This window comes from Taudactylus pleione, unplaced genomic scaffold (assembly GCF_031769625.1).
Source record: "Taudactylus pleione unplaced genomic scaffold, aTauple2 ptg000189l, whole genome shotgun sequence".
Lineage (NCBI taxonomy): Eukaryota > Metazoa > Chordata > Amphibia > Anura > Myobatrachidae > Taudactylus > Taudactylus pleione.
Window position 1 is genome coordinate 11349106 of NW_028284591.1, and position 25450 is coordinate 11374555.

At 47.8% G+C, this 25450-nt stretch overlaps 2 protein-coding genes across 3 annotated transcripts in view; both read right to left on the reverse strand.

Moving 5' to 3' along the window:
• LOXHD1 (lipoxygenase homology PLAT domains 1) overlaps positions 1–7208 on the reverse strand; it is a 365669-nt gene extending 358461 nt beyond the window's left edge. The window contains exon 1 of the mRNA XM_088476506.1: positions 7021–7208. The gene's annotated coding sequence lies outside the window, so the exon portion shown is untranslated. The remainder of the gene's footprint in view (positions 1–7020) is intronic.
• A 15549-nt stretch (positions 7209–22757) lies between these two features.
• The window catches only part of ST8SIA5 (ST8 alpha-N-acetyl-neuraminide alpha-2,8-sialyltransferase 5), a 189133-nt gene continuing 186440 nt past the window's right edge, over positions 22758–25450 (reverse strand). For both annotated transcript variants that reach the window (XM_088476565.1, XM_088476566.1), the window contains exon 7: positions 22758–25399. In XM_088476565.1, the coding sequence (XP_088332691.1) occupies positions 24937–25399 (463 nt within the window). In that variant the 3' untranslated portion in view covers positions 22758–24936. The remainder of the gene's footprint in view (positions 25400–25450) is intronic.

Consider the following 25450-nt stretch of genomic DNA (forward strand, 5'->3'; position numbering starts at 1 on the left):
CAGTGCAGACACTACATGGGATCAGGAACGATGGTACGATTACGATGTCGTAATCATACTGTCTTCCTGATCGTCTAGTGTGTACGCACCTTAAGATTTTGGTCCTGGCGACCGAGTTTTCCAAGCCCCCCCGCTGCAGGGAGGCTCCCCGCAGCGGCAGCCGGCGCTCACTTCTGAGCTCCGGCGTCCGGCATCCGGCTCCCCCCACGGGCACCATAGGAGAGATGCCATGACGAACAGCGGTGGTCGGCAGCGGAAACAGAATCGGGGCTCAGGTAAGTATTGTTTTTTGGGGTTTTTTAGGGTGTTTGTGCGGCTCTATTACAGGGGGCTTACTACTGGGGGCTTACTACCGGGGGCACTATTACAGGGGGCTTACTACTGGGGGCTCTATTACAGAGGGCTTACTACTGGGAGCACTATTACAGAGGGCTTACTACTGGGGGCACTATTACAGGGAGCTTACTACTGGGGCTCTATTACAGGCGGTCTGCTACTGGGGGCTCTATTATAGGGGGCTTACGACTGGGGGCTCTATTACAGGGGGTTACAAACCGGGGGCTCTATTACAGGGGGCTTACTACTGGGGGCACTATTACAGAGGGCTTACTACCGGGGGCACTATTACAGGGGGCTTACTACTGGGGCCACTATTACAGAGGGCTTACTACTGGGGCCACTATTACAGGAAGCTTACTACTGGGGGCACTATTACAGGGAGCTTACTACTGGGAGCACTATTACAGAGGGCTTACTACTGGGGGCACTATTACAGGGAGCTTACTACTGGGGGCACTATTACAGAGGGCTTACTACGGGGGGCACTATTACAGAGGGCACTATTACAGAGGGCTTACTACTGGGGGCACTATTACAGGGAGCTTACTACTGGGGGCACTATTACAGAGGGCTTACTACCGGGGGCACTATTACAGAGGGCTTACTACTGTGGGCACTATTACAGGGGGCTTACTACTGGGGGTACTATTACAGGGGCTGGTATGGGCATGTTGCAGAACCTGATAACCATTAAAGAGGCATGTGTGGTGATTTGATGGCATGTGGGTAGGTTGAGGGGCACTGAAAGGGCATGTGTTGTGGTCTATACAAGCTTTCATATATTTTGGTAATGGACGATGGTCTGGCTCCTAAACTTTTAAGATGGCTCCTAGATTTTACAAAAATTTGTCGAGCCATGCAGGATATGACGCTTTTACCTTCCATGGATTAACTGATGCATATGTACTAAAATCTCAGAATTGTACTGAATATAGGAGACTGATACTTTAGAGTGATGCATTAATCTGGAATAGAAGGAAAGAGGGTGAGGAATACACAGATCAATGCCCAATCGTTCTCTTCCTTCTCACTTTATCATTTCGGGTCTGATTCTGAGGCTGCTTTTCCGTATTTCCGTGCCAGCCGGCTTACTACCTTATGGTAACGCAGGTACCAGTCTGTCTATGCCGATTATCCATCCGTCTTCATTCAGAAGATGGTATCATGCTACTTTAGCCTATGGGCTACAATTTGCAAAAGTTACCGGGAGAGGGCAACTCCGGAACCCTCCCCAGCCATGGCCGCCACGCGTGCGCAGGAGTCCCGCCACAGGAGTGAAGAGACCGCTGCTTAGAAATGACCAATCTCATCGCACGCAGTGAGTACACAAGCTACGTATGGCATTGCAGTGGCTAATTTATGCACGCCCCTGTAACTGCGTTAAACGCACTGGCACGCCTGCGTTTCACCGACCATCCCCGCGTCACCTCCCCAAAACAGTCACTTCCTGTCAATCACCGCGATAGGCCTATGTAGTGTCTGTGATAGCAGTGTGACCTTCGCACCCTGCGATGCATACGCATTTGCAGAACGCAACGATCGGCCGTCTGCGTGCATAAATCGCAGTTGCGATCGGTAATGAATCAGGTCCACAACCCTCAGATCAGAAGAGTTGGAAACACTTTGGGCCTGATTCAGAGCCGGACGCAAGTGGCTGCTCGTTCGCTCCGAGCGATGTTTGCCCAACTGCGCATGCGTACGGTTCGTAATACGCATGCGCGAACCAGTCAGTGCGGCTGAAAATCGAGTGCCCGCAAAATAGCGAATGCCTGCTAATTTGAGTGACAGAATGAGGCGTATGTGGGTGGTAACAGGGGAAGGTACATGAAAACGGGGAGTGGAGATCCGTACGCAGGCGTGCTTAAAGGTCAAAACGGGCGTTTTATGGGTGTGCATAATTAAAACAGCAGCGTCATTGACAACGTCACTGGGGGGTTTTTTAGCCAGAACTGCTCGCAAAATTGTGGTAGCAAAAACCAACCACAAGAATAGCGAGCAGTTCATACCATGTTCGATGTACTCGATTAATCTAATAAATAGCGGACATGACGTAGGATGCGAGCGGCCAGGGGGCGTAGTTTCCCAAAAAACGAATGCAAGTTTTGTTCGCTCGTTCAGACCTAGAGGCGTGAACAGACCGCAAACAGCGAACGGTTCATTTGAATAGCTACCCCTATTTTTTGGACGAGCGAGCGCAAATAGCGACCGGCTCTGAATCAGGCCCTTTATCTGTAATAACATATCTGCAGCCATTTTAAACCAGTGTTACATGAAAGCCAGAAGGTGCGGGGCCAGAAATGAAGGAGCTGAGGGCCACAAGGGAAGGCTCGGGGGGGGGGCGCCTGTTGCCCATCACTGCTCTAGGGCACGATACGCGTGCTGAGCTTTTATATACTCAATGAAAATGTCCTGTAACTCGGTATCCAGATAGAAGATCGACAATTAATAGGTCAAATGGTTGACATGCGATAGGTCGTCAAGTACAAAAGGTCGACTGACAAAAGGTTGACAGTGTAACAAGTCGACAGGGTCAAATTGTTGACACACAAATGGTCGACGCATTTTTTTATGGTTTTTCAAAATTTTTAAGGTTATGGTGAGGCACTAGGGGGAGGGTTATGGTGAGGCACTAGGGGGAGGTTTAGGCACCAGGGGAAGGGTTAGAGTTAGGCTGCTGAAGGGGGTGGTTAGGGTGAGGCACTACGGGGAGGGTTAGGGTGAGGCACTAGGGGGAGGGTTAGGGTGAGGCACTACGGGGAGGGTTAGGGTGAGGCACTAGGGGGAGGGTTATGGTGAGGCACTAGGGGGAGGTTTAGGCACCAGGGGAAGGGTTAGAGTTAGGCTGCTGAAGGGGGTGGTTAGGGTGAGGCACTACGGGGAGGGTTAGGGTGAGGCACTAGGGGGAGGGTTAGGCACTACGGGGAGGGTTAGGGTGAGGCACTACGGGGAGGGTTAGGGTGAGGCACTAGGGGGAGGGTTATGGTGAGGCACTAGGGGGAGGTTTAGGCACCAGGGGAAGGGTTAGAGTTAGGCTGCTGAAGGGGGTGGTTAGGGTGAGGCACTACGGGGAGGGTTAGGGTGAGGCACTAGGGGGAGGGTTAGGGTGAGGCACTACGGGGAGGGTTAGGGTGAGGCACTAGGGGGAGGGTTATGGTGAGGCACTAGGGGGAGGTTTAGGCACCAGGGGAAGGGTTAGAGTTAGGCTGCTGAAGGGGGTGGTTAGGGTGAGGCACTACGGGGAGGGTTAGGGTGAGGCACTAGGGGGAGGGTTAGGCACTACGGGGAGGGTTAGGGTGAGGCACTATGAGGAGGGTTAGGGTGAGGCACTACGGGGAGGGTTAGGGTGAGGCACTAGGGGGAGGGTTAGGCACTACGGGGAGGGTTAGGGTGAGGCACTACGGGGAGGGTTAGGGTGAGGCACTAGGGGGAGGGTTATGGTGAGGCACTAGGGGGAGGTTTAGGCACCAGGGGAAGGGTTAGAGTTAGGCTGCTGAAGGGGGTGGTTAGGGTGAGGCACTATGAGGAGGGTTAGGGTGAGGCACTACGGGGAGGGTTAGGGTGAGGCACTAGGGGGAGGGTTAAGCACTACGGGGAGGGTTAGGGTGAGGCACTACGGGGAGGGTTAGGGTGAGGCACTAGGGGGAGGGTTAGGAGGATGATGTTTAAATTACAAAAAAAAGTGTCGACAATTTTTGTGTCAACCATTTGGACGTCGACCTTTTGCACTGTCAACTTTTTATCAGTTGACTTTTGTCACTGTCGACCTATGCATGTCGACCATTTGGTGTTGCCCTATTGACTGCTGAACTTTATATTGTCGTTCTTCTATACCACACCCATGTAACCCAGGGCCTGAGACAGCAAGGAACGCAGATGCAAATACGCACAAAATCAGGCGGTTGTTGCATTCTGCGCATGCGTAATTATCGCAGTGCGCGTGTGCAAACTAGCTATTGAGACCAGGAGGCAGGCGTGCCAGTGCAGGGGCGAGCATAAATTAGCCACTGTGATGCCATACGCAGTCTGAGGTCTCTTAGCGTGAGTGGCTGTCAGCAATTTCTGAGTAAGGTCAGAGCTTGCGCCAGTCTGCGTGAGGCTGCGATGGAAAGTGGGCGTCCTTGTGTAGTGCAGAGTTTGCATTGCGATCGCAATGGATTAGCAATTGACATGCGCGCGTACGCAATATTGCGTACCGTAGTGAATCAGGCCCTCAGTCTTTTCTGAGAACAGATGACAGAACTGGACCCCTCTAGCCTGGACAGAGCTGGACCCCTCTAGCCTGGACAGAGCTGGACCCCTCTAGCCTGGACAGAACTCGACCCCTCTAGCCTGGACAGAACTCGACCCCTCTAGCCTGGACAGAGCTGGACCCCTCTAGCCTGGACAGAACTCGACCCCTCTAGCCTGGACAGAGCTGGACCCCTCTAGCCTGGACAGAACTGGACCCCTCTAGCCTGGACAGAACTGGACCCCTCTAGCCTGGACAGAACTGGACCCCTCTCGCCTGGACAGAACTGGACCCCTCTCACCTGGACAGAACTGGACCCCTCTCGCCTGGACAGAGCTGGACCCCTCTCGCCTGGACAGAGCTGGACCCCTCTCGCCTGGACAGAGCTGGACCCCTCTAGCCTGGACAGAGCTGGACCCCTCTAGCCTGGACAGAGCTGGACCCCTCTAGCCTGGACAGAGCTGGACTCCTCTCGCCTGGACAGAGCTGGACCACTCTAGCCTGGACAGAGTTGGACCCCTCTAGCCTGGACAGAGCTGGACCCCTCTAGCCTGGACAGAGCTGGACCCCTCTAGCCTGGACAGAGCTGGACCCCTCTAGCCTGGACAGAGCTGGACCCCTCTAGCCTGGACAGAGCTGGACCCCTCTAGCCTGGACAGAGCTGGACCCCTCTAGCCTGGACAGAGCTGGACCCCTCTAGCCTGGACAGAGCTGGACCCCTCTAGCCTGGACAGAGCTGGACCCCTCTAGCCTGGACAGAGCTGGACCCCTCTAGCCTGGAACAGAGCTGGACCCCTCTAGCCTGGAACAGAGCTGGACCCCTCTAGCCTGGACAGAACTGGACCCCTCTAGCCTGGACAGAACTGGACCCCTCTAGCCTGGACAGAACTGGACCCCTCTAGCCTGGACAGAACTGGACCCCTCTAGCCTGGACAGAACTGGACCCCTCTAGCCTGGACAGAACTGGACCCCTCTAGCCTGGACAGAACTGGACCCCTCTAGCCTGGACAGAACTGGACCCCTCTGGCCTGGACAGAACTGGACCCCTCTGGCCTGGACAGAACTGGACCCCTCTGGCCTGGACAGAGCTGGACCCCTCTGGCCTGGATTTCTTATTCTGTCTCGTTCGAAGTACAGACAAATGCATTCAGAAAAGCTGGATTTTATAAGTGCCCAGAAATTCCCCTGACAACCCAAAATATGTGAAAATCCCCCGCATTAACCTCCTGTTACAGCAACTAAGCTTGAAAAATAAAGTAATAGACTTTGGAAATCAAATCAAAAATAATTCAGAAGTTGCTCATTGCCTATTGCCATATCTATTGAGTGTTTATCTACAACAATGTAAAGATGTAATATGTACAGTACTGACAGAGGGTTGTACATTGCAAGGTAACAGTACCCACCTCCGTCTAGCAGTGGGGTGTTCAAACCCCTATGTTCTATCTATGTTCTATCCCCTATCTCACTCCCTTCTTATAGTATACACAGATCATCACATATTTTCTATTGCTTCAATATCACATCCTCCTAACTCTAGGCCAACTTACCTGTGTGACTGGATCATACAGCTCACCAGTAACCTCTGCAATCTGGCTGGACCCATTTGCAATATGTAGCATCTATCCTTGTGTATCAATACCTATTTCCCTATAGATTGTAATCGTAACGGGATGTAGACAGGTCGGGAACCCGGCATCAGCATCCCAGCGGTAAGTATCGGGGTGCAGGGGGAGGGTAGCGTTAGCTAGCGGGGTTAGGGTCAGGCACCGGGGAGGGTTAGGGTGTGAGAAGGGAGAGGGTAGGTTTAGGCACTATGAAGGGGGGGTTAGGTTTAGGCACTGAGGAGGGTGGATTAGGGTTAGGGTAGGGGATAGAAAAGTACTCACCGTTAGGTTCTATGGGTGTCGGGATCCTGGCTAATCGGGATGCCACTGTCAGTATTCTGTACAGCGGCATGCGGACAGCCGGAATATCATACCCAACCCAATCTCCCCCTAGCACCCTCCATCCCAATCTGTTAGGAAAAAAATTGTAAAAAAGGAGGGGGAGGATCTGTAGCAAAAGAGGGAACAGGACACTGATGGTAACCCACCTCCTACAGTGCTACTCCTAGAATACAATTCCCAGGTCAGAGGTCTGTATTGCTGGGTGCAGGTCAGTATACATCCTGTACTATACACCCTCCAGGGTCAGTCTGGGTGCAGGTCAGGAGTTGTCAGGCAGGAGAGGAAGGGGATGGGAGGATAGGAGGTCTGACTCTAGCAGCAGAGGCCATAGGACACTCTTGGTAACCTACCTCCTAGGGTGCTGTTGCTAGTCTACTATACACCCTCCAGGGTCAGTCTGGGTGCGGGTCAGGGGGTGTCAGGCAGGAGAGGAAGGGAAGGGGGTGAGGGAATAGGGGGTCTGACTAGCAGCAGAGTGGGCACAGGACACTTATGGTAACCTACCTCCTAGAGTGCTGCTCCTAGTGTACACCCTCCGGGGTCAGTGGTCTGTATGTCAGGGGGTGTCAGGCAGAAGGAGGGGATGATCAGACCCTCCTGGCTGGGGTACAGCAGTCAGCAGCAGGCAGTCTCTCCCCGCGTGCGCTCCTGTCTCCCGGGGTTGCTAAGGACGCACGTGCCGGGGGCAGGGCGCGTGCCTGGGAGTCACCAGGAGACCGGCTGCATTACACTGTGCATACACTGGTTATATACCGGGTCTGTGCATACACTGGTTATATACCGGGTCTGTGCATACACTGGTTATATACCGGGTCTGTGCATACACTGGTTATATACCGGGTCTGTGCATACACTGGTTATATACCGGGTCTGTGCATACACTGGTTATATACCGGGTCTGTGCATACACTGGTTATATACCGGGTCTGTGCATACACTGGTTATATACCGGGTCTGTGCATACACTGGTTATATACCGGGTCTGTGCATACACTGGTTATATACCGGGTCTGTGCATACACTGGTTATATACCGGGTCTGTGCATACACTGGTTATATACCGGGTCTGTGCATACACTGGTTATATACCGGGTCTGTGCATACACTGGTTATATACCGGGTCTGTGCATACACTGGTTATATACCGGGTCCGCAGGCTCTCTCCAGCCTTCCATAGTATCATAAGTACCGGGGCATTGCAGCAGCAGGACCCTGGCGCAATATTGCGTCACCCGCGCGGTAACGCCGCAGCCTCCTGCTTAAGGTCCACATCCTGTGACCCGCATGCACACATTATTATGGAAACCATTATTGCCAGAAGAGATGCTCTCACATTGAAATAAAAATTATTTTTTTTTTCTAGAATGAGAACATTATGCTGCATTCATTCAGATCCTATGAGTGTGATGTACCATTGTTTTGTCTTGTTTGGGTTAGTAGTGTATACAGGTGATTATATACACAGTCTCTGTGGGCCTGATTCACCACCGATCGCAACTGCGAATGCCATAGCAATTAGGCACGCAGTTCAACTGCGATAATATGCTAATTCATTGCCATCGCTATGCCGCTGCAGCACTACATAAGGACGCCCACTTTACCTTACACACATCCGTAATGTTTAGCAAGACTGTGAAACCATCGGTACAAGCGAGTACCATCACAGCCTCACGCACACTTGCACAAGCTCTGACCTTACTCAGGAATTGCTAACTTCAGCGCACGCTATCAGGCCTCAGGCTGCACAGAGCATCGCAGTGGATAATTTATGCACGCCCCTGCAATGGCGTTTAAATGCACTGGCACGCCTGCTATTATCCGACCACACCCCCGTCACCACCCACAAACTGCTCTTTCCTGTCAATCACTCTGCGATGGGTCACCGAGATCGCAGTGGCCGGTCCGCACACTGCGATGCATACGCATGCGCAGTACGCTACAATCGGTCAATAGCGCGGGTATTAGCAACTGCGATCCAAGCTGAATCAGGCCCTGTGTGTGTACCTGCTCCCTGCCCAGGTACAGGAAGCTCCTGTCACCCTCTTACCTGTCAGTAGTCATATTGTCATGCACTTTCTCATCTGCTGTATAATCATGAGCATTGGATAAGCTCAGGGAGATGTATCAAGCCTTGGGGGCCCATTTATCAATGATCGCTTTTGCAAGGCGATCAGGGCATGTCAGTAACACCCACGATCACATTGCAAAATGCAATCATAGCGTCCGGATGTATCATTCCGGGACATGCAGGGATCAGAAAGGAGCCCGTCCCTACGATGTCTCCGGAGAGCTGCCGGCCAGTGCAGGGGGTGGTGCGCATGGATAGTCCCGTGGACTGCACATGCACAGCCGCCATAGCAGGGGAGGGTTCCGACGGATCCCTCCGCCGGCTAATTATGTACGGTGTAGCCCATAGGTTACAGCGGCTAACGTATTAGCTGATGGGGCCAATATCGGGATGCATCGCATTCTGGATATTGGTAAATCTGGCAACATCGTAGAAACCTATGCGGGAATGGAGGGGTCACAGAGCAGGACCTGCTGCGGTCCCTCATTAATACATATGGGAGATACTTAATGTTTGAGGTAAACCCCCGAAATACACTTTGATAAATGGGCGCCTTGGAGAGAGATAAAGTGGAGATGTCCATAGTAACCAAAAAGCTTCTATCATGAATCTAGGTACTGATTGGTTGATATGGGAAACGTCTCCACTTTATTGTGCGTATAACGAGGGGACTATGCACCTGAATCAGGGCCGGCCCTCTGGTTTTTTAGAGCGGCCTCCTGGCCGCTCGCATAGCTATGGGTGGCCACCCACAGCTATAGCAAGCAGCCAGGAAGATGACCATCGGGCTTGCGACGAGACCCTTGTGGTAGGGTCTCGTTGCCGCAAGCCCTAGAATGCTTTCGGCTCTGTCAGAGCCAAAAGCACTCCCACTGACATCACTTGTGATGTCAGTGGGGCCGGCCCCAGACGGTAGGCGTTCCCATGGGAACGCCTCTGTCTGGCCAGCTACGCCCACCAAAGGGGGCGTGCTGTCACTCAACATCGACAGCACGCCCCCTTTGGTACGAGACCCGGAGCGACGGCTTGCGCACGACGGAGCAACATCGACCCGCTTGCGAGCGCTCAGCGCTTGCGAGCGGGTCTGAATCAGGCCCTATGTCAGACGGATCTCTTGCACCCAGCATGTGGTGGCTGTAAGTTCAGATACTAGCGCTGACAACTACCCTAGCTACCACAATAAGTGGGGCAGGGCTCCGCGCGCCTCAGAATACGGGTGGATACCAGGATTTGCATAACGCTTGCTACCCAGCCGCACTCTGAATGCGGGCGCATACGGAGCTGTCTGTGACTTCGAATCAGGCCTGAGCTGTCACCGGTCAATAAACTGGTTTTCTCAGAAGAAGGAACCATCCTCCAGCATTTACTAAAGCTTCTAAAACAGACAAGTGGAGGTGTTGCCAATAGCAACCAATCAGATCCTGCCTATCATTTTCTAGAATGCAATAGAGAGATGATAGCTAGGATCTGATTGGCTGATATGGGTAACACCCCTACTTTTCATATTTAGAAGCTCTAGCAAATCTATCCTCAAATGTCCAAAATCAGCAGCGGCTTACTATTGCTGAGGGAAGAAATGGTACAGGGTAATGTAAGTGGTACGGGTATTAGAAGTCACCAGGAAGATCTTGGACCATATAAGAGCACCAGACTGAATAAAGGTGACTCACAATACCTGTACGTAGGTGCATTAGAGGCTGCACTGGGCCTGATTCAAAAGTGGACGCGTACATCACAATATGCAAATGCCGCAGGAGGCGTGGTGTAAAAAGAAGCTACCTGCCAGCTTCTCTGATCCGCTGCCTGCCTCCGACTATGCAGCATTGGATCACCATCGGGAACATCGTATCGGACATCTGAGTAACCTGCCACAAGTATGGTGCCAATTCCAGTGAATCTGCGTCAGATGAAGCAGTTGCTGGCTTCGGCACGCCCCTAAAAAAACGGCGACATGTCTGCGTTTTAGAGGCTCTTCCCTGTTGCTGCCCCTAAACAGCCGTAGACTCTCAATTAGACTGAGGGCCTGATTCAGAGCCGGACGCTCTTTAAGAGCGCTCGCTCTGAATCAGGGCGGTTTTTTTTTGTTGTTGTTGCGGCCTCCTGGCCGCTCGCTAAGCTGTGGGTGACCACCCACAGCTTTTGCGGGCGGCCAGGTGATGGTCGCGAGCATCGCGACGAGACCCTTGTGGTAGGGTCTCGTCCGTCGCAAGCCCCGGAGCAGGAAGCTTTCCACTGACATCACTGGTGATGTCAGTGGTGCCTCCCACAAACGGCAGGTGTTCCTTCGGGAACACCTCCGCTTGTGCAGCCATCCCCCCCGCCCACAAAACGGGGCGAGCTGTCGATCGACAGCCGCCCCTTTTGTAGTGAGTCCCGGAGCGAGAGGGGTTGCGCATCACCATCGACCCGCTTGCGAGCGCTATGGCACCCACAGCTATAGCGAGCGGCCAGGTTGATGGTCGCGATGGTCAAGACCATTGAGACCATCGGGCTTGCGACGAGACCTTTGTGGTAGGGTCTCATGGCCGCAAGCCCCAGAGAGCTTCTGGCTCTAATAGAGCCGGAAGCTCTCCCACTGACATCACTGGTGATGTCAGTGGAGCCGCCCACAAACGGCAGGCGTTCGCTTGGGAACGCCTCCGTTTGTGAAGCCACCCCCCCCGGCCACGCCTACCAAACGGGGCGAGCTGTCAATCACCATTGACAGCTCGCCCCCTTTGGTGCTAGACCCGGAGCGACAGAGCACCCGTTGCTAGCCGGGTCCCGCGCATGCGCACGACGGAGCCGACACAGTCGTGCGCATGCCAAGTGGGCAAACATCGATTGCGAGCGCTCACCTGAATCAGGCCCAATGTTCCTTGTAGTTCACAAATTCTCATTAATGGACAATGAAGTGGCGGCATCAGGACTCACCAATGGTAGGTGATGACATTACTTCTAACTTTCTATATAGTATATACAATATACATATATAGTATTTACATACAGGGGTCTATGTACTAAGCCTTGGGGCGGAATGCACTAAGCACCGCATTAGCAATGCGGTACATGCCGCCTGTCTTCGGGTACATACCGTGGTTCATAACCATAGGCTTACATTAGTTAACGCCACCTGAAGGCCTTGGAGAGATATAAAGTGGACGGGAATAAAGTAACAACCAATCAGCTCCTAAATGTTAGTGTACAGGATGTTTGAAAAGTTAGGAGCTGATTGATTGGTACTTTATTTCCATCCACTTTATCTGTCTCCAAGGCTTAGCACATAGACCCCATAGTATTATATATTGAATAATCATTGCATTGTTCCAAATACGTAAAATTCTCTGTTATAAATATGCCTCAACAAGTCTCACTTAGGGACTGATTCAGACCCGCTCGCTCGCGCTGAACGCTCGCAAGCGGGTCGATGTTGGCCCAGTGCGCATGCGCACAACGGGGGCGGCTCCGTCGTGCGCATGTGCGAGACCTGGATAGCAATGGGCAAGCCGTTGCTCCGGGTCTCGCTACAAAGGGGGCGTGCTGTCGATGTTGAGTGACAGCACGCCCCCTTTGGTGGGCGGGCCGAGGTGGGTGGCTGCCCAGACGGAGGCGTTCCCATGGGAACACCTACCGTCTAGGGCCAGCCCCACTGACATCACAAGTGATGTCAGTGGATGGACTTCTTGCTCTGTAAAAGCAAGAAGTCCACTGGGACTTGCGGCAACGAGACCCTACCACAAGGGTCTCGTCGCAAGTCCGATGGTCGTGATGGTCTTGACCATCGCGACCATCTTCCTGCCCGCTCGCTATAGCTGTGGGTGGTCACCCACAGCTATACGAGCGTCCAGGAGGCCGCTCTAAAATTAAGGACGGCCCTGATTCAGAGCGAGCGTTCTGTCAGAGCGTCCGGCCCTGAATCAGGGCCTCAATACCAACCACCTTTCATTGTCCCTGTTGGCATTTAATGTTGCCCTAGTTACAAATGCTTTCTTCAGTGAATATGTGATTTTTCTACATCTCCCAGCGGTAATGGTTTGGTGGGACCGTCCTGATTGCACTGTCAGGAGACATAAATTATACACTCCGCTCATTACAGCCTTTCCAAGTGTGAGGGGACTGTCCCGCCAATCAGGACCATTGTTTCAATTACAGGACAGTTGGGAGATGGAGGCCGGTATCCGTTGCCGCTAGCGTCTGGCACTTCTTGTCCGCATGGACTTGGCAGGTTTCAGCCTACTGGTCACGCGCCAAAGAATGAAATCGGCTTCTGCGCAAGCGCCAGATCAGGTATCCACACACGGACGGAGATCGATAGTGCGTAGGCATTGATCCGTCGATTGTCGAACCGCACTTTGCGTGAGATGGGCGTTTGTGGGCGGCGACCAATGCGATCACACTGAACTATTTTGTCTCGTGGGAGTGTCACGAGAGCGCCAGCCTGTAAAATGACAGAAGCTCTTTGGTTGCTATGGGCAACATCTACACTTTATCTCTCACCAAGATGTGATAAATCTCCCTCATAGTATACAAAGTCAGATTCGGGCATGAGCATAAACTAGTAAGCAGGCTGCCGCGACCGTGCCTAGTACAGAGATTGTACCTGTGTGTGTGTAAATGTATATCTGCAAAACATTAATTATTCATATTATTAATACATGTACAAGGTTTGTATCACGCTTTGTAACATTATCACGTTCAGGCAAAACACACCAGACAATAAAACGCAGCACAAAATAATTGCGTCTAGTCCGCATAAAACAACTTTATTTTAACCCCATCATGGTCAGACTGATTCACAAAGATCATTTCCTTCCAAACACAGGGGTCTATGTGCTAAGCCTTGGAGAGAGGCAAAGAGAATGGGGATAAAGTACCAACTAATCAGCTCCTAAATGTCACTTTACAGGCTGTTTGAAAAATGACAGTTGGAAGTTGATTAGTTGGTACTTTATCTCCGCCCACTTTATCTAAGTCTTAGTACATAGACCCAACAGTGACAGATGAGCGTTACCCTCACGGCGGCCTACGGTTTATGGCTTGCATCAATTTAGGCTCATATCACAATTATGTCTGCTGGACTGGATAATAAACCCTAGCATACCAGTGCTGTCAGTACATCATGTAAGATCAAACAACACATATGCAATATGTAGGATTAAACAACATGTAAGTAATATCTAGGATTAAACAACATGTATGTAACAGGTAGTAACATCATGTATGCAATAGGACTAAACAACATGTTTGTATTTTCCTCGGAAATCATTCTGCAGCTTCCTTTTGTGCAGTAAATATAAAATTGCACCAGTCGCCTATACTGGAACCTCTAACATCACTGGGGTGTAAGCTGCCTTTGTGCCTCAACGCAGTCACTGGTTCTTAGCAGATGTATAGGCTGCAGTGCTTTCTGATGAATATTGGGCCTATTCATAGCCTACAGGAGACGAGATGTAGTCAACAGCTTGACATTTACAACTTCAAAATCCATAATGTCGACAAAACAATGTTAAAATGTCGACAGGCAATGCGTCAACATTCCCAGAATGTCGACATGTGAAATGGAGAAAGGTACACAAATATTGGGACGGTCATTTCATTATACAGAAGATAAGGTGCTGCAGTTCCACAAAAGACCACCAGGATGCGCCATAATTGTTCAATCTTTTTTTTTTTTGTTTGTTTTTTGTCCACACATTTTTATTTTTCTGTCCAAATCAGCCTGTTGACCTGCATTGTACTTTAGAGAGACAACATTTGCATGGTTCATGTATTTCGGGGTTAGGTAGCGATGGTTTCAGCTGACGATGATATTTGCGGACCGCCAGTTGCGCACATTCATTTAAGTTGCATCGTGTGTCAGATTACTTCTTAAATCTGTTCTTCAGGATGATTTTGATATTATGATTATTTTTATTTTTTTTTAGGGGGAGGGGGGGCGGTTATCAAAATACAAACTAAATCTTTATCATGATAGATAAACAGCAATTTTTGATTTTGGGACTTTGCTTGACATAGTTATAGCTGATGCCATAAAACACGGGTTATACTGGGAGAGTCAGCCGCTCAGCCCCACCTCATCTCTCCCAGCACAGCTCGCTCAGTTATATATATATATATATATATATATATATATATATATATATATATAAAATATATATAAAACAAAAATTACAAGACATAGCTTTAGAGTTTCTTTACTATACCAATACATAGACCATAGGCACTTGCCCTTGTTTGAAAACGCACAAAACAGCATTGTTGTATATTGTTGTATGTGCAAAGTAAATTATTGAAAGGCATTTGAAAAAGTTTCTTTATATACAGCAGAAATGATCAGAGAAAATAAAGTGTAAATTATACATATGGCTGTTCTGTTATCAAGGCAGGAAAGGAATATCTCTATGATTGTCATACTTGTTACAAAAAGCTATTAAAAATAAATGCTTGACATAAAATGACAATATATATACACACGCACCATAATTATTTTCCCTAATACAGGGAAATTTAAATTATGGCCTCGTTATATATCATTCACACACCCATACAGTACATATATAAATGGATTTTATACTCTGCATACACAATAATCTGTTATTGTTCATGAACTGTTACAATGTTTATGGTCTTAGATTATTATTATTATTATTCAATTTTAATCTGAAGTTTTTTTGGGTTTCATACAAACCCGCACAGTGCAGTGGCCCATTATAAACCAGATGTCTTGGACAAAACCAGCAACAGGTAATTATGGACTGGTTGCCATGGTTACTTCATGGTACAGCTTTGCACCTACTTTAGTACATAGGGCCTGCTACAGTATACAGTCAGGTGCATAAATATTGGGACATTGACAGAATTTTCATATTTTGGCCTCTATTCACCACCACAATGGCTTTGAAATGAAACAAACAAGATGTGCTTTAACTGCAGACTTTCAGATTTAATTTGAGGGTAATTACATCCAAATCAGGTGAATGGTGTAGGAATTACAACGGTTTCTATATGTGCCTCCCACTTTTTAAGGGGCCAAAAATAATGGGACAAAACTAAACAATCCTAAATCTAACTTTCAGTTTTTAATACTTTGTTGCAAATCCTTTGCAGGCAATTACAGCCTGAAGCCTGGAATGCATAGACATCATCAGACGCTGAGTTTCATCCCTGGTGATGCTCTGCCAGGCCTCTACTGCAAATGTCTTCAGTTCCTGCTTGTTCTTGGGGCATTTTCCCGTCAGTTTTGTCTTCATCAAGTGAAATGCATGCTCAATCGGATTCAGGTCAGGGGATTGACTTGGCCATTGCATAACATTCCACTTTTAGCCTTAAAAAACTCTTTGGTTGCTTTTGCAGTATGCTTCAGGTCATTGTCCATCTGCACTGTGAAGCACCGTCCAATGAGTTCTGAAGCATTTGACTGAATATGAGCATATAATATTGCCCGAAACCCTTCAGAATTCATTCTGCTGCTTTTGTCAGCAGTAAAGTCATCAATAAATACAAGGGAACCAGTTCCATTGGCAGCCATACATGCCCACGCCATGACACTACCACCACCATGCTTCACTGATGAGGTGGTATGTTTTGGATCATGAGCAGTTCCTTTCCTTCTCCATACTCTTCTCTTCCCATCACTCTGATACAAGTTGATCTTTGTCTCATCTGTCCATAGGATGTTGTTCCAGAACTGTAATGGCTTTTTTAGATGTTGTTTGGCAAACTCTAATCTGGTCTTTCTGTTTTTGTGGCTCACCAATGGTTTACATCTTGTGGTGAACCCTCTATATTCACTCTTGTGAAGTCTTCTCTTGATTGTTGACTTTGTCACATATACACCTACCTCCTGGAGAGTGTTCTTGATTTGGCCAACTGTTGTGAAGGGGTTTTTCTTCACCAGGGAAATAATTCTTCTGTCATCCACCACAGTTGTTTTCCATGGTCTTCCAGGTCTTTTGGTGTTGCTGAGCTCTACGGTGCGTTCTTTCTTTTTAAGAATGTTCCAAACACTTGACTTGGCCACACGTAATGTTTTTGCTATCTTTCTGATGGGTTTGTTTTGATTTTTCAGCCTAATGATGGGTTGCTTCACTGATAGTGACAGCTCTTTGGCTCTCATATTGAGAGTCGACAGCAACTGATTCCAAATACAAATGTCACACCTAGAATCAACTCCAGACCTTTTACCTGCTTACTTGATAATGAAATAACAAGGGAGTAGCCCACACCTGTCCATGAAATAGCTTTTGAGTTGATAGTCCCATTACTTTTGGCCCCTTAAAAAGTGGGAGGCACATATAGAAACCATTGTAATTCCTACACTGTTCACCTGATTTGGATGTAATTACCCTCAAATTAAATCTGAAAGTCTGCAGTTAAAGCACATCTAGCTTGTTTCATTTCAAAGCCATTGTGGTGGTGAATAGAGGCCAAAATATGAAAATTATGTGAATGTCCCAATATTTATGCATCTGACTGTATATCATTATTTGTGAACTGTGGGTGTAGATTAGCATCCCTAAAATAGTATTTGGAGCAATTTATCAATCCGCCGAAGCCGACATGTGCTGTGGTTCCTCTCTCTGTACGCCCTCAGAGGCAGTCCCCAAAGCTGGCTATGAGGACAGCAAACATGCCCCATTTACCAAACCCCATTAAGTACTTACTACTTCTTGGCCTATAGTAGCCAGCCTCTCCCCCACCCTCCGCCCTGTCCCATGTGACAAGTGTCAGATTCACGCAAATCTGCCTATGTGCAAAACGCTTCTGGTCATGCACAAAAATATTTTAGCGTAATTCACACCACGCACATTGTTTTTACAAAAGCACAATTATGGCACATTCTATTTAATAATTAGCATAATTAGTCATAGAATTTAATTTGGTTATATGATCATTATAAGTCACCTATCTTTATTTAGCAGCAAAAAAGGGGAAAGGGTAGACAAAACCATCTACTGAAGAGCAAGAATAAAATCGCACACAGACTATGGGCCCGATTCAGCAAGCATCACTATTGCGATTACGCACCCAGACGGCTGATTGGTCTCACAGTGACTACGCAGACCCATCGCAGAGTGATTGACAGGAAGTGACCGTTTGTGGGTGGTGACGGTGGGGTGGTCAGCGAAAAGCAGGTGTGCCAGTGCGGTTGAACGCTGTTACAGGGGCCTGCATAAATTATCCACTGCCATGCCGTACGCAGCTCGGGCTTTCTCTGCGTGCGATGAGGTTAGCAATTTCTGAGTAAGGTCTGACCTTGTGCGAGTGTGCGTGAGGCTGCGATGGTACTCCATGTTACCAATGGTTTCGCAGGCTTGCTAAGTATTATGGATGTGTGTAAGGTGAAGTGGGTGATAGGAATCATTAGCATATTTTCGCAGTGGGACTGCGTGTGTATTCATAGCTGCGATCTCAATAGCGATCCTTGCTGAATCAGGCCCTATATACATTGAACAAGGACATAAAAAAGAAGGCTGATAAACCACCTGCAAATAATTAGAGGACATTAGAAGCCGCTTGTCCTACTGTACCAGTGTGTCTCTGGGCAGAGGGGGATACAGAACATATCTTAAGCCACAATCAAGCTGCTATCCCGCTTCTGTGCAAGATCTCGCACATACACTACTGCACTATTATTGGTGAAACCCACTGTCTGCCAGTGAAGGAGACAGCCAATCACAATCATTGATGCTAGCACAGATTGTCCCTGCTGTCCTTCCCAGTCCCTGCACTCTGATAGGGGGTGACACTGAGGCCCAAATCCAGCACACTTCTCTGCATTCATAGAGGGTCATGCACCTTGGATACAAATGAACGTAAAACAGATTTCATTACAAAGATAAACACTGCATTGCGCTAAAGTCACAACGTCCTACACAACGCATGGGACATACAGACACTTCCGGGAACTATTGGAGATTTGTATGATTAGTGTACAGATCTATACATGAAACACAAAACAGAGTTTGGCAGGGAAGAGGGGCAGTTAGCTGTCCCTCTGGCGTCCATCTACGCATGCCACCACCAGTAATCACAGGATACCGTCATGAGATCGTAGTCCATTACACAGCGGCTCTTAATAGAGGCTACGTTATTGCAATATCCCAAAGGTTGCACAGCTCTTTCAGTCTGACAATTTACAGATAGCATATTTCTCAGAAGACAAGCACCACACCCAACATACCCATCTGCTGCCCACTATAGCCTTGGCGCAATGGCAGGATCCAGCATCCTCTCAGGCCCAGCCCAATTGCCAAGGACTGCCACATCCCAAGTGGAGCGTCCTGTCAGGGGCTTTCCTAACTGTTCTTGGACAACACATAAATACATACAACGTACTATACATTTTATTACAGTGGATCCGGCTGTCATTTTCCTATGTTTTCATGTATTTGAAACATACAAAAGACAAACATATAAAAAAATACCCTAAATTTAGAGCACTAAGTACAGTACAAAGATCCAAGCATCTTCTCAACTAACTAGGAATCAGTGGAATCACTTATTGCCGCAGAGAGACTACTGGGACTTGATAGGAAGCATTCTCAGTGATGTCACTGGTTTCTAGTGAATAGACAGGCTGCACTCACAGTGATGTCACTGGTTCCTAGTGAATGGGTAGGATGCATTCTCAGTGATGTCACTGGTTTCTAGTGAATAGATAGGCTGCACTCACAGTGATGTCACTGGTTCCTAGTGAAGGGATAGGCTGCATTCTCAGTGATGTCACTGGCTATTAGTGAATGGAAAGGCTACATTCTCAGTGATGTCACTGGTTTCTAATGAATGGATAGGCTGCACATTCAGGGATATCACTGCCTCCTAATGAATGGATAGGCTACATTCTCAGTGATGTCACTGGTTCCTAGAAAATGGATAGGCTGCTTTCCCAGTGATGTCACTGGTTACTATGGATAGGCTGCTTTCTTAGTGATGTCACTGGTTCCTAGTGAATGGATAGGCTGCATTCTCTGTGATGTCACTGGTTCCAGTCTAAAATGCTTGAGCCACACTGGTTTCTAATGAATGGATAGGCTGCATATTCAGGGATATCACTGCCTCCTAGTGAATGGATAGGCTACATTCTCAGTGATGTCACTGATTCCTAGAAAATGGATAGGCTGCTTTCTTAGTGATGTCACTGGTTCCTAGTGAATGGATAGGCTGCATTCTCTGTGATGTCACTGGTTCCAGTCTAAAATGCTTTAGCCACACTGGCCTCCAGAATATTGAAGGGAAGACCCCAGGGTTATAATTTGCCATTTTCACAATCAAGACATCATGACAGACCCATTCATCTTTACCTTTCATCATACAGTAAGTCTGTTTACTCTTTCCAATAATTAGAATGTAATACTATACTGTTATACTAAGAAGCCGGACTTTGCTTTTTCCACTGCAAGATGAGGGAGAGGCTGAATGCAGACCCTGTAAGGTTCCAATGAATCAGTTTTATTGCACTGCGTGTCCTGGGAGACTGCTTCTAATGTACTGTCTTATCTAAATGCTTCTTTCATGTAGTTTTGTAAATTGTGCATCCCAGAGACATGAGTTAACTCTTTCACCTTGTGGTCTCTGGGAATGATAGACGTTAAAGCCCAGGCCAATGGGGGCTCTGTCGCTAATTGCGAATCCGCTGTTCAGTGTAACCCTGCACAATAGACTGTGGAATGCCCTCCCACGCACAATAAGACTTTCAAACGTTCCCTGGAAGCTCACCTCTTCAGACAAGCTTATCGTATTCCAGAACCGCCCACTTAACCTTCATAGCTTCCCTATCTAACTCCCTTCTTAAGCTGGGTACACACTGGGCCTGATTCAGAGTCTCTCACTCTGACAGAGCGCTCGTTCTGAATCAGGGCCGGGGTTTTCTTTTTTTTTGGAGCGGCCTCCCGGCCGCTCGCATAGCTGTGTGTGACCACCCGCAGCTATTGCAAGCGGCCAGGATGATGGTGGCGACCATCGGGCTTGCGACGAGACCCTTGTGGTAGGGCCCATCGCAAGCCCCAGAGAGCTTACGGCTCTAACAGAGCTGGAAGCTCTCCACTGCCTCCCCCCTGGCCCGCCCACCAAACGGGGCGAGCTGTCACTCAACACCGACAGCTCGCCCCCTTTGGTGCGAGACCCGGAGCGACGGAGTGCCCGTCGCTAGCCGGGTCTCGTACAGTCGCACGATGGAGCCGGCTCCGTCGTGCGCATGCGCTGTGGGCCACCATCGACCCGGTTGCGAGCGCTCATGTCACGTGACTACTCAAATTAAAAACTATAGTTCACATTTAACATATCAAAAATAGAAATTAATGCAAAAATTAAATAGCTACTATTTAAACCGTGGAAAAATTATCTACTGGCGTCCTTCTATATATTGAGGAGTCCTGGTGGTTATCTCATGAAAGGAATTTCGGGAAAAAAAGGAAATCAAACTCCTATGGGACGACCATCTGAATCTGTTCCATTATAAGAAGGACTTTATTTTTTCTAAAAAAGACTGATTGGTATTTTAAAAATAAGAATAATTGTTATTCACAGTTGCCCACTTGGGTGTTTGTGGTAAAGTCCACTTTCAATTTGTCCCTAAATAATATCTTGGAGCGCCCTTTCTATCTTCATTTTTATATTTATTTGTTGCACAACGTACTGTTTGTTATTGTTGTTTCAATAATACTTGAATTTTAGATTTAGCGCAATTAAAGAGCAATTTCTGCACATTATATATATATATACACATATATACACATACATACACACACACACACAGTGAACTGCGCGTTGACCCTGCTTCCTCTGATTAACAGTGGAGAAGGAGATTCGATTTCTGCCACCTCCGCAGAGAGGGAATGTTTGCCCGGCAGAAAGGGAGACCCCTACTCCAGCACTATTGCACTGGTCTCCAACACAAGGCACAATGATCTCCTACATCAGGGGTGGGGAACCTTTTTTCCGCCGAGGGCCATTTTGATATATATAACATTATTTGCGGGCCTGGTGCAGACCATGCCCCCTCTATATGACATCACACGGGGCGGGGCCATAATCGCCGGTAATTACAGCAATGCCTGGAGCATCCTGGGGATGCTCCGCAGAGCTGTAAGGGCAGCGGTGTAACCGTCTCAAGCAGCCTGAGGATGCTCCAGACAGCACTGCTGCATAGATTCTGGCTGCAGGGTGACATTCTAGGCCAGATGAGGCTAGCAGAAAAAAGATCAGAGGGCCAGACTAAATGACTCCAGGGGCCTTATACGGCCCCCGAGCCTGAGGTTCTCCATCCCTGCCCTACATCGTAGTCCACTAAGAACGTCTTCACTCCACCCGTCCCCCACCTGCGGCCTGTGCACAGTTCCGCTGCATCACAAAACTCGGCGCCCCAGAAAAATGTAGGTGAGCTTATACAAATTAGGGAGCTTAAAGGGTAAAGTGGAGGTGCTTTGTAAATTACCTCTACAGAGGGTAGAAGGCACTACAAAGGGCCTCCCAGATAAATCTATATATATTCGTTGCAGGTTGGGCTATACCATGTGTTAACATTAGTTTAATATAAAGGTAAACATTTAATAAATGTGTCCTGAATTATCATTCGGTATTTCTAATACAGTATTCCAGTTTCCACTAGAGAGAACCAGAGAAGAGAATGTTCTTGAGGTAAGTGCTGCAGTGTAGAGTACAATACACTAACAATGACAGGCAAAATAATAGTACATACATATCAAGTTGTACAGTAACTAGATTAACTAACCACTATTCCATTTATTTTTATTATACCCTTGGGGAAAAAATAGATATTAGTTTCACCCACAAATAAGTGGCTATTCATTTTGAACTCAAATTCTCACAGATGTGATTCTTCCATTTGAATATATATCTATAGAATGAGAGAGAGTAGATAGATAGATAGATAGATAGATAGATAGATAGATAGATAGATAGATAGATAAGATAGACAGATATGAGATAGATAGATAGATAGATAGATAGATAGATAGATAGATAGATAGATAGATAGATAGATAGATAGATAGATAGATAGATAGATAGATAGCTATGAGAGATAGATAGATAGATAGATAGATAGATAGATAGATAGATAGATAGATAGATAGATAGATAGATAGATAGATAGATATGAGACAGATAGATAGATAGATATGGGATAGATAGATAGATAGATAGATAGATAGATAGATAGTTAGATAGATAGATGACAAAAAAAATCAGCTTGTCAGAATAAGTTTTGTGAATATTTCCTATATTTCCTGAGTTATATCTGCAAATAGAACATGGTACATTTATTATTCCCTTTTTTTAGACATTTATAAGACAAAAAAAAGATACAGGTTGAGTCTCCCATATCCAAAATGCTTGGGACCAGGGGTATTTTGGATATCGGAATATTCCGTATTTTGGAATAATTGCTTACCATATTGAAATGTCTTAGGAATAGACAGTGGCGTCCCTCCCCGCGGTGACACCCGGTGCGGGGAGGGACACCTTGCACGTCACAATCGCCGAAATGGGGGCGTGGTCTTCAGGAGGGGGTGTGTCGGGGGCGTGGCCTCACATATTGGACCTTCGGGAGGGGCGTGGCCTCACGGCGCTTACCCTGCCGTAGCCGCGGTAAAAAAAAATGTATGATACATTATGTATCAATGGCGTGGGGGGTGCAGGAGGTGCGGGCATGGACAGTGCCGGCTCCCTCACTGACAGGAGCCGAGCGCTGCACTTAATGCTATAGTGCAGCACCCGGCTCCCGTCACTGAAGGGGAGCCTGCACCTTGGTGTCACCCCTCGGCGGGTGACACCCGGGTGCGGGCCGCACCCCCCGCACCCACCTTGTGACGCCACTGGGAATAGAGCCAAAATCTAAACACAGAATGCATTTATGATTCATATACACCTTATACACACAGCCAGCAGGTCCTTTTATACAATATTTTCTATAATTTTGTGGCTCAAACAAAGTTTGTGTACATACATGAAATTCATTTATATGTTATATATACCTTATACAAACAGCCTATAGGTCATTTTATACTTTATTTTTAATAATTTTGTGCCTTAAACAAAGTTTGTGTACATTAAACCATCAAAAATCAAAGGTTTCACTATCTCAGTCATGGTAAAAATATTCCGTATTTCGGAATATTTGGATATGGGAGACTCAAGCTGTATTTTTTTGTGAGACTGAGAGACATAGCCAATCTATGTGCCAGTTAATTCCTTATAGAAAATGGCATAAACTCCATTAAAATAGATAATAAATATTTTTTTTTTCTTTCTTAATTCAGTGTATATTACACTATCAGTATGAGTCAGTTAGGGGAAATACACAAGGGCCCCCGGTGATATTAAACAGTGAACGGAGCACGAATGTGGATTGTACAGTTGTAGAAAGAATGGCTATACTCTCGGGTGGGGTGGAGATTTATCAAATCTTGGAGAGAGAAACAGTGGAGAGGTTGCTCACAGCAACCAATCAGCACATAACTGCCATTTTCTAGCACAGCCTGCAACATGACAGCTAAGAGCTGATTGGTCGGTACTCTATCTTTCTCCAAGCTTTGATAAATCTCCCCCTAGAATTGATCATGATCGATCAGATGACAGACCACGGGGTTATTGTGCTTGAGGCTTCCGTGGTCAATTATCCATTCGCAATGCCAGTCCTGTTACATTTCCTGTGTGCGCCATTCAGAAGGGCACGCAAACAGCTTACACTATTACCTGTGACGCAATGCTTTACCCCTTGCTGGCTTTTAAAGGGATAAAAGGGAAAATGCACGAAATGGTTAATAAAGAGCACTGTGGTGATTGTGAGATCAATGCCGGTGGCCGCTGCCCTTCTCTCTCCTTCAGAATTGTGGTTGGTTAATGGTGGATGCTGGTAGGTACACTGTGTGCTGTCTTCTCTTGTGCTTTGTTGAGTTGTGGCTATCAAACCAGGGCTGATGGTAACGCATTTCGCTTTGGATCAACCATATTCCTCTTCACCGTGGGAAAAAGTTGTGGCTATGAAACCAGGGCTGATGGAAACGCATTTCGCTTTGGATCAACCATATTCCTCTTCACCGTGGGAAAAAGTTGTGGCTATGAAACCAGGGCTGATGGACACACATTTCGCTTTGGATCCACCATATTCCTCTTCACCGTGGGAAAAAGTTGTGGCTATGAAACCAGGGCTGATGGCAACGCATTTTGCTTTTTTGTTGTTGTTTGGATCAACTATATTCCTCTTCACATTGGGAAAACGTTTTTTTGCAGTGATGCTGGCATGCACCAGCGCACCTGGAGGCCTCATCCTACAGAGTCTGCTCTAAGCATTATTGCATATATTTAGTTTAAATGTTTAATGTACGTATCGTGCACATGACCACGGCTTCTTAGCAGCAGGAGCCTGTATGGACACGCAGGATGCCCTTACTGTGCATATGGATAAAGTTGAATATCTCTGAGGGCATGGCATGGAAGCCTGGTCGGGGCTTGACGTTATCGTAATAATGATGAGTAATGAAGATCCCTGATGGGTTCATAGGGAAGCCCCAGAAGCCGTACAGGTGGACCTCGTCGCACAGTTCCAGGGCGGCGGTGACGAGGATCAGACCACTGCTGATGCGTTTGGCGCGCACGCCCTGGATGAGCCAAAACCGGGAGACATTGATGAGGTATTGGGGGTGGAAATAGTACACAGACTGCTGTGACTCAAAGTCATCGAGGACATACTTTACCCGGATGGAGACGTCAGTATTCCGGGTATTGTAGAAGGCGGGGAGGAGGATAGAAGCGTTTTCGTAGCGCTGTAACACCTCGTAGAATGGTTTTCGCCATTTTTCCAGCCTCTGAAACCTGTCATGGAAAAACGTAATATCTATCAATCAGCCAAATTCACAATACACA